Here is a 13,306-nt window from a genome sequence, read left to right on the forward strand (position 1 = left end):
AGCCACCTAAGCAGCCCGCTATAGGTTGGAGGATGCTCCAGGAGAATTGCTCACAAGTGTCCCCTGATCCCTGTGTTCTGCTCCCTAGTTCTCCTTCTTTTCTGCGGAAGACGATGGGAGGGGAGGGGGAAGTTCCCTTCTGCTGCTTGTAAAAGTAATCTAGGGGTTACTTAGCCACTGGGATTTCTTTTACAAGAGAGTCAACTGTTGACTCTGAAAAAAAGGTAAACCTTGTTGCTGGCAGGGTTAAATGTAGAAAAAAAACACCTGCCCAGCGCCCAAAACTACATGTTCTGGGCGTCGGGCAATTTGCACATCCCTGTGTGTGTATATATATTTTTAACCAAATATATATATACAGTGTCTCAAAGAAGTGAGTACACCCCTCACATTTTTGTAAATATTTTATTATATCTTTTCATGTGACAACTCTGAAGAAATGACACTTTGCTACAATGTAAAGTAGTGAGTGTACAGCTTGTATAACAGTGTAAATTTGCTGTCCCCTCAAAATAACTCAACACGCAGCCAATAATGTCTAAACCGCTGGCAACAAAAGCGAGTACACCCCTAAGTGAAAATGTCCAATTTGGGCCCAAAGTGTCAATATTTTGTGTGACCACCATTATTTTCCAGCACTGTCTTAACCGTCTTGGGCATCGAATTCACCAGAGCTTCACAGGTTGCCACTGGAGTGCTCTTCCACTCCTCCATGACAACATCACAGAGCTGGTGGATGTTAAAGACCTTGCGCTCCTCCATCTTCCATTTGAGGACACTCCATAGGGTTTAGGTCTGGAGACATGCTTGGCCAGTCCATCACCTTTACCCTCAGCTTCTTTAGCAAGGCAGTGGTTGTCTTGGAGGTGTATTTGAGGTTATTATCATGTTGGAATACTGCCCTGCGGCCCAGTCTCTGAAGGGAGGGGATCATGCTCTGCAGTAGATGTTGGCATCCATGGTTCCCTCAATGTAGCTCCCCAGTGCCGGCAGCACTCATGCAGCCCCAAACAATGACAGTCCCACCACCATGCTTGACTGTAGGCAAGGCACACTTGTCTTTGTACTCCTCACCTGGTTGCCGCCACATACCCTTGACACTGTCTGAAACAAATCAGTTTATCTTGGTCTCATCAGACCACAGGACATGGTTCCAGTAATCCATGTCCTTAGTCTGCTTGTCTTCAGCAAACTGTTTGCGGGGTTTCTTGTGCATCATCTTTAAAAGAGGCTTCCTTCTGGGATGACAGCCATGCAGACCAATTTGATGCAGTGTGTGGTGTATGGTCTGAGCACTTACAGGATACCCCCCACCCCTTCAATCTCTGCAGCAATGCTGGCAGCACTCAAATGTCTATTTCCCAAAGACAACCTCTGGATATGACACTGAGCAAGTGCACTCAACTTTTTTGGTCAACTATGGCGAAGCCTGTTCTGAGTGGAACCTGTCCTTTTAAACCATTGTATGGTCTAGGCCACCGTGCTGCAGCTCATTTTAAGGGTCTTGGCAATATTCTTATAGCCTAGGCCAGGGCTTGAAATTTCCACTTGCCTGCTCGCATTGGCAATGTACCATCAAATCTTTGGTGAGAACCTTCTTCCCTTAGCCAGGGCATTGAAAATGGATTGTGGATGGGTGTTCCAGCATGACAATGACCCAAAACACATGGCCAAGGCAAAAAAGGAGTGGCTCAAGAAGAAGCACATTAAGGTTCTGGAGTGGCCTAGCCAGTCTCCAGACCTTAATCCGATTGAAATTCTGTGGAGGGAGCTGAAAGTTTGAGTTGCCAAACGTCAGCCACCAAACATTAATAACTTAGAGAAGATCGGCCAAGAGTGGTGAGCAAAAATCCCTCCTGAGATGTGTGCAAACCTGGTGGCCAATTACAGGAAACGTCTGACCTCTGTGATTGCCAACAAGGGATTTGCCACCAAGTACTAAGTCATGTTTTGTGAAGGGGATCAAATGCTTATTTCCCTCATGAACATGCAAATCAGTGCATCATTTGTTAGACATGCATTTCTTTTGAATTTTTTGTTGCTTTTCTGTCTCTCACTGTTACAATACAACTACCATTCGATTTTTAGACTGATCATTTCTTTGTGAGTGGGCAAACATTCAAAATCAGCAGGGGATCAAATACTTATTTCCTTCACTGTATAGTAGCCAATCAGCTTGTTCGATCAAGCTTTGACGATATGACCTGGAAGCTGATTGGTTTCTATGCAGAACTGTACCAGAATTTGCACTCTCCTGTTTTAGTAAATCCCCCCAGGTTGACATGTTATCTTATAAGTATGTTATTATATGGGCTGCAGTCATTCATACTGCACTATACTGTGTTTTATACTGTTTTCTTTATTTTTAGGATCCAAGAGGATCTAGAATAATACAGTGGACAGACCTAAGTCCGGTATGCTGTGGTGAGTTGCTGACCTTGTATTTTAATTAGCCTGCACAAATAACAGCAAACTTATCCTAATAATAATTATTTTGAGATAAAAAGTGAAAATCTGCTTACTATGGGGCAAGAGACAATTCGTATTTCAGACGTATTGGTAAACATAGTCAGTGGTCTAGCAAATTATGTTTGTATACATGTGTTATAGATTATTCACAATATAATTTTTAAGAAGTTGTAATATTGTTTTATACATAGAAAAATGTGTGATACTGGACTCCTAGATTTGGAGCTGGGGACGATGCTTGTGCTTGGGCATTCTATTTTGTATATGTGTTTTTTTCTGATTTCTCCAGTTTCCTCTGAGTAACCTTTGAGACATTGCATAGAGAGTATTCATGTTCACCTAGTTTAGTGCATGAAGTAAGGTTATAGTCACCTTAAGGGCTTTTTCACACTTAACTAAATTTCTAACTCTTACCAAACGCTCCTATAGTTTTAGTATAGACAGGCATTAATGAGCTTTAGTATGGACATTAGACTGGCTTTTTACAAGTGTTAAAAACACTGCCCAAATGCCTTTTGTGCAGTTCTGAAGGATTTTATAATGTATTCCAGGGAGTAAATGCTACATGAATCATCTGCCCTTACTCAAGACGGCCACTGCTAGAAATACCAGGGTGTGTTTTTCAAAATGAATTTTCAGTAAAGTAAAGCATGGAGACATGGTTAGGGGAGTTTGCTTTAAATATTAACAATGAATTAAATAGCATTATTTGCTTGTGCTGCTCAGATACAGTGCAGTTCCACTTTAAGTGTGTCCTTGTCTCTATCTCTGACTTATAGGAATCGTTAACATGAGTTTTCCTCTTTCTGACCAACCTGTGTTTGGAGAGTGGCTGATATTTGCAGAAACGCAAGGCCATATTTTTAACAAATCGTTTTCAGTACAGAAATATGGTGAGTGAGGAGATGAATACACTTTACCCTAACCTGCTAGTGGGTTAGGGGTATTTGTTGTATGCATTTATGATTCTAATTTCTTACATCTATGTGGACTTAATGCTGCTCTTCCTGTCTTAAACTTAAAATCTAGACCTAAGAACAAAAAAAATAAAATATTGCAATACAGAAATCCTTACATGGCTGCATGAGTTTTGTTTTTTTATGGCTTCTTTTGTATAATTTTTACCTGGATAAACCAGCTAATCCTACTCTCACTTATTGTACGTTATATATGGAGGAACAGTGTAGTCACCCAAGGATAAAGATGGTGTTATGAATACAGATCATCACCCCTCATCCCCTTCACATAGTGGAGAGATGTTCTGTAGTTCTATAGTTGATCTTCTGTGTTTCTGATTAGTGTTTTAAAAAGCTAAAGTTTATTACTGGAAATAAAACGTACATTTTTTCCCTAAGTTGTTCTATGTACAATAAAGGTGTGATTCTGACACAACTCACTGCATTTACAAATTAAATACAGGATTTTTGTTCATTTTTTTTTAATGAACAAAACATAAATGGAACAGAGCTAGGTCTCATGCACACTGGTGTTTTTGAGGCTACTGCTACGGGCGTCATGTGTTTTAGTTTTTTGTTTTTCTAAACTCCCCTGCATGTTATCCTATGTGTCCATGCACACAAAGGCTTTTTACAGCGTTTTGTATCTGGAGAGTTTAGTGGAAGAAAAAAAACCTACTGCCAGGGCATCCTGGAGCAGCAGCGCTTTGGCAGAAAAAACACTAGTCGCGTTTAAACACAGGTAAATGTGCCTAAATGCTAGGCGCGTTTAGTGCTTCAGCGTTGATTTATTTCAATGGTAGAATAAATTCTTTATTCTGGCCAATTAAATGAATTAATGCCCAAGCTACTGACGCCTGTAAAGAAGCCCAAACACTTCTAAAGCATTAGACACTTTTACAAGCGTCAGTTGTATTTTTCCTGCTAAAATGATGCTGGCTTCTAGGAGAGTTAAAAGAAAAAGTCCTGTGTGCATGAAGCCTTAATAAAAAAGTTATTCTTTTACTTTGTATCTCGCTCTCTGAACAGTGTTTATAAACACTGTATCAGAAGGTCCACTATTGAAGAAGCTGCTGTATTTACACAGCAACTCCTGGCTGTCACTTTGACAGCTGGGAATTGCTGGCAGGTTGGTGGGGGGATGGAGTGGCAACCCTGTGTACTTTGATTAAAGGGTAATTCCACTTTTGTGGAAAAGAATATAACAAAAAAATATACAATTGCTGCCTAAGCCCAAGCCATGTTGAAATTTAATGTTACAATATTTTTAATCTATAGCACTGACATTTTCTGTAAAATGCAATGCAATATGGCAACCTGGAGTTTTTCAGTACATAGTTGGTGCCTCCAAAAATGTAATTTCCTGTTTGTGTGAGGGGCTCACTGATTTTCCCAGAAGCCTGCATTAACATACAAGTTAGATTTTAGGCACCCCCTGCAATAGAAATGTAAGTTTTGTTTTGATACCCCCCAAGGATAATCACTTCTAAAGGGATGCAGACACTGCAACTTTCCTCATTAGAACACTGAAATTGCATCAGCTGATTATTAATGAACCAGACCCTCCCATTCAGAATGAATATTCCATCAGTCTGGTGAAACAAAGAGCTATTTCTTCAAAGCAACAAATGGTAGGAATGTGCTACAAAGTTTGCTAAAATCCTTGCAATGTATATTGATCATCCAGAAGGGTTTTTTTTCTCAACAAAAGTGGAGTTACTCTTTACATTTTTTTGGGTGTAGCACACCCAGTATCCACAAATGTTTAACAGAACAAAAGAGAGTAAATTAGAGAAATCCAATGTTAGGGTCTACTTTAACTAGATTGTCTTCTTCTTATGAAGTGATGGCTGTCAGTGATCTGATTGAATGCATTCTCCTCATCATGTAACAGGAAAAGGTGACTGATGATAGCAGTATGCAACAGTAGCAGCATGTAATTGTGCATATCATATATGTTTTATTGATTTTTTTTTTTTAGTGCTTCCAAAGTTTGAGTTAATATTAATACCACCACCTTACATACAGGACATAAATGTCTGTGAAAAGGGCAAAGTCATTGCAAGGTATAGTATCTGAATGTGTTTACACATCTTCTTCTATTAAATGCTTTCTGTTTCCACTTCTAGTTTTGTCATACTACATTTCTTTTGATCCTACTGATGTGTCACTCATGATACAGTTAACATCAGTTCCATTCAAAATTATTTATTTTGGTAAGAATTGGAGAGCTTGGTCTTCTTCTGTTTGATTTGAGAGTCTCAAAATCATCCAAAATCTTAAATGACATCTGTCACAGGGGTGGTGCTGTGCTGTTCCATACACATTCAACAACCAGACTGGGGAGTAGATCTTGCCTGCGTCCTCCCTAAATGTTATAGGATCAGTACCCAGATTCATTTTTTTAAAGAGTCTCTCTCTTTTCATGTATGACAAACAGGAAAGTAGGTCTTGTGTGTAGCAGGCATTGTCATTACTGCTTTGCAATTCTGTATTTTACCTTGACAGAAATCATTTGTTCATAGAGGAGATAGTATATGTACTCATGTTACCATAAAGCCCAACAGATTTGTGAGTTACTCAGCTATGTAACTTGGCTGCTTCACTTCAGCCTCACATCAGTTTTTCTCTAATTCTAGATATACTTTTGAGAAACCTGTGAGTGGAATGCTGACTATCAACATGACTGTGTCAGGTGTTGGGTATTACAGACATGAGATTGGACACCAGGTGCTTAAAACCATGGAGGTAAGAGCTTCTGCAACATTTATTACCACCCACCCAAATACAGTCAATACTCTCTGTGAAATCAGTTCCTGATTTTTTGTTTATTTTTTATTAAATAACATACATATTATAGAAATATTTACTTTAGAGTTGCATATAGCTTTGCACAATCCTCAACGATCTGAACAAAAAAAAAGTTCTTGATATTCAACTGAAAGATATTTTCAAATGCTTTTTTGGTAATCAAAGTCGAACCCAGCGTTAAACATTTTTTTCTGGTAATTTAAGAGCTTACAAGTTTGAAGGAAGCATTACCTCAAGTTCCCTATACAGTTGAATGAACAGATAATATATATTTATTAGCTAGTAATTTGTAAGAATGAAAAAAGGATCAGACAAAAATAAGCCTAGCTTGGTTGACGTGTTTGAAATGATCAATAATCCCCAAAAAACACATTTGGACTGCAAATATTATTATACATTGAGTTAAATTGCAGGATGGACAAGGATGAGTGCAACACTGGATAGTTCCTAATGGAATAGTCAAATAAACCAATATATTTCGGACTTTTGAAGATTTATATAACTAGCCTTTCATATCGTATAGGCTTAAAGTAGTGCTAAGTTAGAGAATCTGTATGAGGTTATCCCTAGATGAGCTTAGTGTCTAGAAGTGAGCCTGCAGCCTGCTCCCATCCATGGATTGCTTTTCAGAGGGTTTTTGATAGGTACTGCCTACTGAATTTGACAGGGGGCTTAATTTTTGTGTACAGCCCTGAATGGCTGCAGGTCCTTATTCAGGTGGACAGTCGGGTAGTGATAAAACCATGGGTCAACCACCTTTTCTACTGCCCTTTGGCTGCATGTCTGAAAGAGCCCTCACAGGGAAGTGATATTTTCTTTCCATTTTTCCTATAACTTGTTGAGGTGAGGAATTTTGGCGTTTAGACGTAAGCAATTGCTAAAAGAAATTATTTTCTGGTCTTTTTATGTACCACCATTTTTTACATAAGGTGAAAATAAGTATAAAAAAGCTTAAAAAGAAGACAAATGCAGCCACCACATATAAGGACTGGTGAATAGCAGTTTAGTACATTTTTGTTTTTGGGTTTTGCTATGGTTTAAGGGACACAGGGTCAGACAGAAATCTGAGACATATACGTTACATTATATTGCATCCTCAGAGAAAAGTAACAAGTTTTTTTTATTACTTATTATCAGAACATTTTTTTCTTCAATGGAGCTTGCTAATTTCAGAGCCAAGAGAGCTCACTTTGCAGTTTTCCAAATCCGCTGATCCTCAGTGCTACCTTTTGAGGCTGTATCAGACCCCACTAAAGATGAGGGGGCCTGCTTCTAATATGACCTTTGAGCACTGGGCTCTGCTTGTGGTGCTTTCTAGATACCCAGTGTACAATGGAGCTTGCTAATTGCAGAGCCAAGAGAGCTCCCATTGCAGTTTTCCAAATCCACTGATCCTCAGTGCTACCTTTTGAGGCTGTACCAGACGCCACTAAAGATGAGGGGGCCTGCTTCTAATATGACATTTGAGCACTGGGCTCTATAGCGCTTTCCAGATACCCAGTGTACAGCATTAACTGCAGAGAACTTTATAAGTCCAAGTCCATGAAATATACATCTGGCATAATCTTGTTCCTTAAGACTCCTTTACGGTATGCCCATTTACAGAGCACCACTGCTTTAATTGTCTCCCTTTTTCTATGTAGCTTTACTCTGCCTCCTGGTTTGATCCTTCTAAGAGGTTAGCGCTTTGCAGAGAGAAAGGTGCTGCAACACTTTAATGTGTGGCATGCACCTGGGAGTGTGGTGTTGGTTCCCTGCTGTTCACCTGTGGGCCGATGCTATGGGATCCTGTGCTAAGACACAATATATATATATATATATATATATATATATATATACAGTATCTCACGGAAGTGAGTACACCCCTCACATCTTTGTAAATATTTTATTATATCTTTTCATGTGACAACACTGAAGAAATGACACTTTGCTACAATGTAAAGTAGTGAGTGTACAGCTTGTATAACAGTGTGAATTTGCTGTCCCCTCAAAATAACTCAACACACACCCATTAATGTCTAAACCGCTGGTAACAAAAGTGAGTACACTTCTAAGTGAAAATGTCCAAATTGGGCCCAAAGTGTCAATATTTTGTGTGGCCACCATTATTTTCCAGCACTGCCTTAACCCTCTTGGGCATGGAGTTCACCAGAGCTTCACAGGTTGCCACTGGAGTCCTCTTCCACTCCTCCATGACGACATCACGAAGCTGGTGGATGTTAGAGACCTTGCGCTCCTCCACCTTCCATTTGAGGATGCCTCACAGATGTTCAATAAGGTTTAGGTCTAAAGACATGCTTGTCCAGTGCATCACCTTTACCCTCAGCTTCTTTAGCAAGGCAGTGGTCGTCTTGGAGGTGTGTTTGGGATTGTTATCATGTTGGAATAGTGCCTTGAGGCCCAGTCCCCAATGGGAGGGGATCATGCTCTGCTTCAGTATGTCACAGTACATGTTGGCATTCATGGTTCCCTCAATGAACTGTAGCTCTGCAGTGCCGGCAGCAGTTTTATATTATTGTGTTATTGAGGAACCAATTGTTTTTATGGAAAGCACTATGGTCTCTGCTTATACTTCTCTGAGCTGAAGGAACAAGAAAGGTTTCTACTCCACTTTACCTTACCTTACCCATAGCAAAAGGAGCATTTGTCCCATTTTGAACCCATTTTCATTCAAGTAAAAAAGTTCCCTATGGAATCTTTTTGGTCAGTCATTGCGTCCCTCCTCTGGAATACTTTCTGGGCTATGTGGACATCAAGGATGCGCTTGAACGCCCCCTGTGCTTTGCTTTGGACATGCTAGATTGGGGGGAGGGGGAGTTATTAAAACTAGTGCACACATGATCTGATGCAACTGTGCATAGTAAACAAATCAGCTTCTAGGTTTTTTTTGTCTTAGGTTGTGCTTACTTGAACAAGCTGAATTTAGAAGCTTATTGGTTACTAAGCACAGCTGCACTAGATTATGTGTGCACCAGTTTTAGTGAATTTTCCCCAGGGGTTCATTGCTTTTCCCTTTTTCTATATCCAGTAAACTGTTCAAATTCGCTAGTGGTTTGGTTGGATCCTGAACCTCCAGAAAAAAATCAGTGCTGGAACCGACCCATTGCTTGGAGTATTGATGTCTCCTTCTTGTTACTGCTAAGTCCAGGATTTATCTTCCTGATAGAGACAGATTGCTGACTCCCCTCTCCCTTATTAAGGTCCTGCAGTCCAGGATCTGTCCAACTCTCTGTTTCTGCGTGAAATTTACAAGCTTAATACTGACCTAATTCAAGGTGGTCCCCTTGCCCACTCCAGATCGTTGCAGTTTGCTCTGGCTGTCTGGGACAGGAAGGCACATTCTCTGGATATTGTGTCAGACATCTGGTTATACTTTGCCTGTTTGCTCCCAACAAATTCCAACCTGAGATGTTGGAGAGGAGTACTGGACACTATATCAATGCAAAGTCACTGGAGGAAGTCCTTCTCTGAATTCAAGCCATGACCTCTCAACTGCAAGGTAATCAAGCCCAGATTAATTTGGGAAATGCCCAAGCGGTGGCATGCATCAGCCATCTGGGGGGAACAAGAGGTATTGCAGCTCAAATAGAAGCCGTCCAGATTCTGGCTTAAGCGGAATTTAACATTCTAGCCCTGTCCACCGTGCACATTCCAGGTGTGAGAATTTGCAGGTAGTCTTCCTCAGTAGACAACTTCTGGACTCAGGGGAAATTACCTCTTCACCCAGAGGAGTTTCAAGATCTCTGATGCAGGTGGGGAAATCTAGGTGTGGATCTTTTGATTTCCAGATTCAAGAACAAACTGACCAAGTTTGTCTTTAGGTCCAGGGATCCTCTAGCAACAGCAGTGGATGCTCTGGTGACTTAGCTGGATCAGTAAAACTTGATCCATGCCTTCTATACTTGAAAGATTTTTCTTTGCCTGCTTTGCATATTCGAGACAGAGGTCATTCCAGTGCTTATTATTATACTCTCTGTGGGCTCTCCCAGATCTTTTGTCCTTGGTTGATGTCCCTTGAAGCAAGGTCCTAAAAGATAGAGACTTGTCTGTTTTTGTTGTTCCTGCTCTCCTAGGAAATTTTCTTCTTGCAAGGTTTACCATCGCACTTGGAAGGGGTTCTTTACATGGTGCAAGGCAAGGAATTTCCATTCAAGGAAATACTTAGTGGACCGCACTCTGACCTTTCTCCAGTTGGGCCTGGATCACCATTTGGCCTTGAGTAATATCAAAGGTCAAATCAAAACATTCTATCAAATCTGAAATCTCATCCATTGTGAGACACAGGGGGTTTGATTCACTAAAACTGCATGGTGCAAAATCTGGTGCAGCTCTTCACAGAAACCAATCAGCTTCCAGTTTTTTTTCGTCAAAGCTTAATTGAACAAGCTGAAGTTAGAAGATGATTGGCTACCATGCACAGTTACATCAGATTTTGCACTCTCCAGTTTTAGCAAATAAACCCCAGGATGTCTTGTAGGGTTGAATTATTCTGCTGTCTACAGGAGAATTGTAAACTGGCAAAACCAAAAATGTGGGCTAGCCCTGGATGACCCCTCTTATGTCCAACAGTTTTCAGAGTTTTTTAGTTTTCAGGAATGTTGCATTTTTTCTGCTTTGTTGAGAAAAGTATAAACTTTTGCTGGCTACCTTTTTTTTATGTCATGATTCCTACTACATTGCTGCTGAGCTGGTCTCTATATGCAGCTTTCCAAATCAGTCTTTGAGTACTGTATCCCACCCCTCTGGACTGGATATTGTGGGGCTAGCCTGGAATGTGACCTTAAGGCACTGGGCTGCGCCTTGTTATGCTTTCATGATCTGTGTATGCTGGTAAATATGAACTGCAGAGCATTTTTTAGGTCCAGAGCCATTGCAAAGGCCCAGCGCATGTCCCTGTCTCACTTTGTAAGTAGGATGTGCTGGCCAAGCATCAGGAGCTACCTCCACTAGGACCCTTGGGTGCCTCTATTTTTTTCTGCTTTCCATCAGTCTCACCACTGAAAAGGTTAAAGCTGACGGACTATCTGCTGGGTTGAGTGTCACGTGTACACTCTCTTTCCTGCCATTCAGCACCAGAATTCAAAGGAAGCACCAGGAAGCCAGCTTTGTTTGGCTCTTCCCTACTGCCTGTCTACAGTGACCTGGTCACCTTCAGCAGCATGTTATGTGAATGTCTGAGGCTTAGGTTCGTACCTTGTGCTAAGTTGCCTCTGCCATGTGGTGCAACCTGTCTGACTCTAGACACATAGGGGACATTTCCACGTTACCAAGTGCATCCAGCTCATACTCCACCAACAGTTCCAGTACTGCCTGCAATGTGCTCCCTGAGGTGCATAACACTGAGGGCCTAGAATTTTGCCTTTTTCTAGAGTTTATGCCATCTTTAACAACACGTCCACCATCCCAGTGGATTGTTAGGCAAGCAGAAGCCCTTTCTAGAATACTATTCTCATTAGCAGACCCTGCATTGCAACCTGTCGTGGTAACCTGTTTCATCACTATGGCATTTGATTGTTTTGTTACAGAGCATTTGAAACTGGGGAACTGCATTGTGGTGAGTTGTTGAAGGTCTTCAGCCTAATCTTCTGCATGAGTCTACTGTCATAAACATGACAGGACTCTTTAGTTAAGTGTTGGTCCGCGTAGTCCGCATGCAAAAAGTGCTTGCAAAATAGCAGGAAAATTATAGCTAAGAGGCGAAGGGGACAAATAAGGTAGTTAAGGTAAACTGGGTACCTAAAGAAAAAAAATGTATTAAAAATTATATTAAAAAAAGCAAACAAGCCTTTTTTTTTTTTTTACTTGTCTGGTTCCAATGTGACTTTTTATCTCCTTATCCTCCCATATCTGAATAGTGTTAATAAACACTGTGTAAGAATGCCCATCATTTTGACAGCTGGGAGTTGTTGGCAAATGCGAGGGAAGTGGCTGCGGGGGAGAAGGGCAGGGCATACTACACACACCCTTTGTAATTCTTTTACGTTTTTTTAGGTATGTGTAACATGTCCAATGTCCACAAGCTGCCAACTCTAGGGCTTTCATCTTTATCATGGTTTAACTCCCCAGTGAGTCAGTGGCCTGCTTTTATCTCTGGGTTGCAGTATGTTACAGAAAGTACAGCTTGTATGAATTTTACTTCATCAGTATGCACATGAGAGACCATATGGGGATTATTTACTAAAGCTGGAGAGTGCAAGATCGGGCTCACTTATGCATAGAAACCAATCAGCTTCTAACCTTAGCTTGTTCAATTAAGCTTTGGGAATAAAACCCGGAAGCTGATTGGTTTGTATGCAGAAGTGAGTCGGACTTTGCACTCTCCAACTTTAGTAAATAAACCCCTATGTGTTTACTGTGTTTCAACACATACTATGCACAATATGCAAGAACGTGTAAGACAAACACAGCAAAATCACAAATGTGCACAAAAAATCATTATCAGTAATGCATTATCACAATACACATTTGAAATCAATCCTATAAGGCATCTGCACATAGATGCTATGCTTACAGAGATTTCTAGGGAGCAAGGTATGTGCATGTTTCCTTAGTAAAAGTGCAATATTTCTTGCCTGTAAATTTTATAAAGCTTGGTATGGCAAAAATGCTTATGATCCTAAAGTCAGAGTACCTCTAAAGCAGTGGTTCTCAACCTTCCTAATGCCGCGACCCTTTAATACAGTTCCTCATGTTGTGGTGACCCCCAACCATAAAATTATTTTCGTTGCTACTTCATAACTGTAATTTTGTAGTGGGAGGAGTAGTGCCACATCACTGATGTCAGTGGGAGGAATAGTGTCCCATCGTTGGTATCAGTGGGAGGAATAGTGTCCCATCATTGGTATCAGTGGGAGGAATAGTGTCACATTGTTGGTGTCAGTGGGAGAAATAGTACCCCATCATTGGTGTCAGTGGGGGGGCGGGATAGTGCCCCATCATTGATACTAGTGTGGTGGGGAATTGTGCCCCATCATTGGTGTCAGTGGGGGGGGATAGTGCCCCATCGTTGGTGTCAGTGGGGGGAGGAATAGTGCCCCATCGTTGGTTTCAGTGGGGGGAGGAATAGTGCC

At 40.9% G+C, this 13,306-nt stretch overlaps 1 protein-coding gene across 2 annotated transcripts in view; it reads left to right on the top strand.

Annotated features, from left to right (window-relative positions):
* CPAMD8 (C3 and PZP like alpha-2-macroglobulin domain containing 8) overlaps positions 1-13,306 on the top strand; it is a 204,962-nt gene that overhangs the window by 53,233 nt on the left and 138,423 nt on the right. For both annotated transcript variants that reach the window (XM_089667566.1, XM_089667561.1), the window contains exons 7-10: positions 2,370-2,424; positions 3,249-3,362; positions 5,407-5,491; positions 6,065-6,173. In XM_089667566.1, coding sequence (XP_089523692.1) covers positions 2,370-2,424; positions 3,249-3,362; positions 5,407-5,491; positions 6,065-6,173 — 363 coding nt within the window. The remainder of the gene's footprint in view (positions 1-2,369; positions 2,425-3,248; positions 3,363-5,406; positions 5,492-6,064; positions 6,174-13,306) is intronic.

The sequence above is a fragment of the Staurois parvus genome, unplaced genomic scaffold, assembly GCF_062004578.1.
Source record: "Staurois parvus isolate SC_StPar_1 unplaced genomic scaffold, SC_StPar_1.0 ptg000053l, whole genome shotgun sequence".
NCBI classification, from domain to species: Eukaryota; Metazoa; Chordata; class Amphibia; order Anura; family Ranidae; genus Staurois; species Staurois parvus.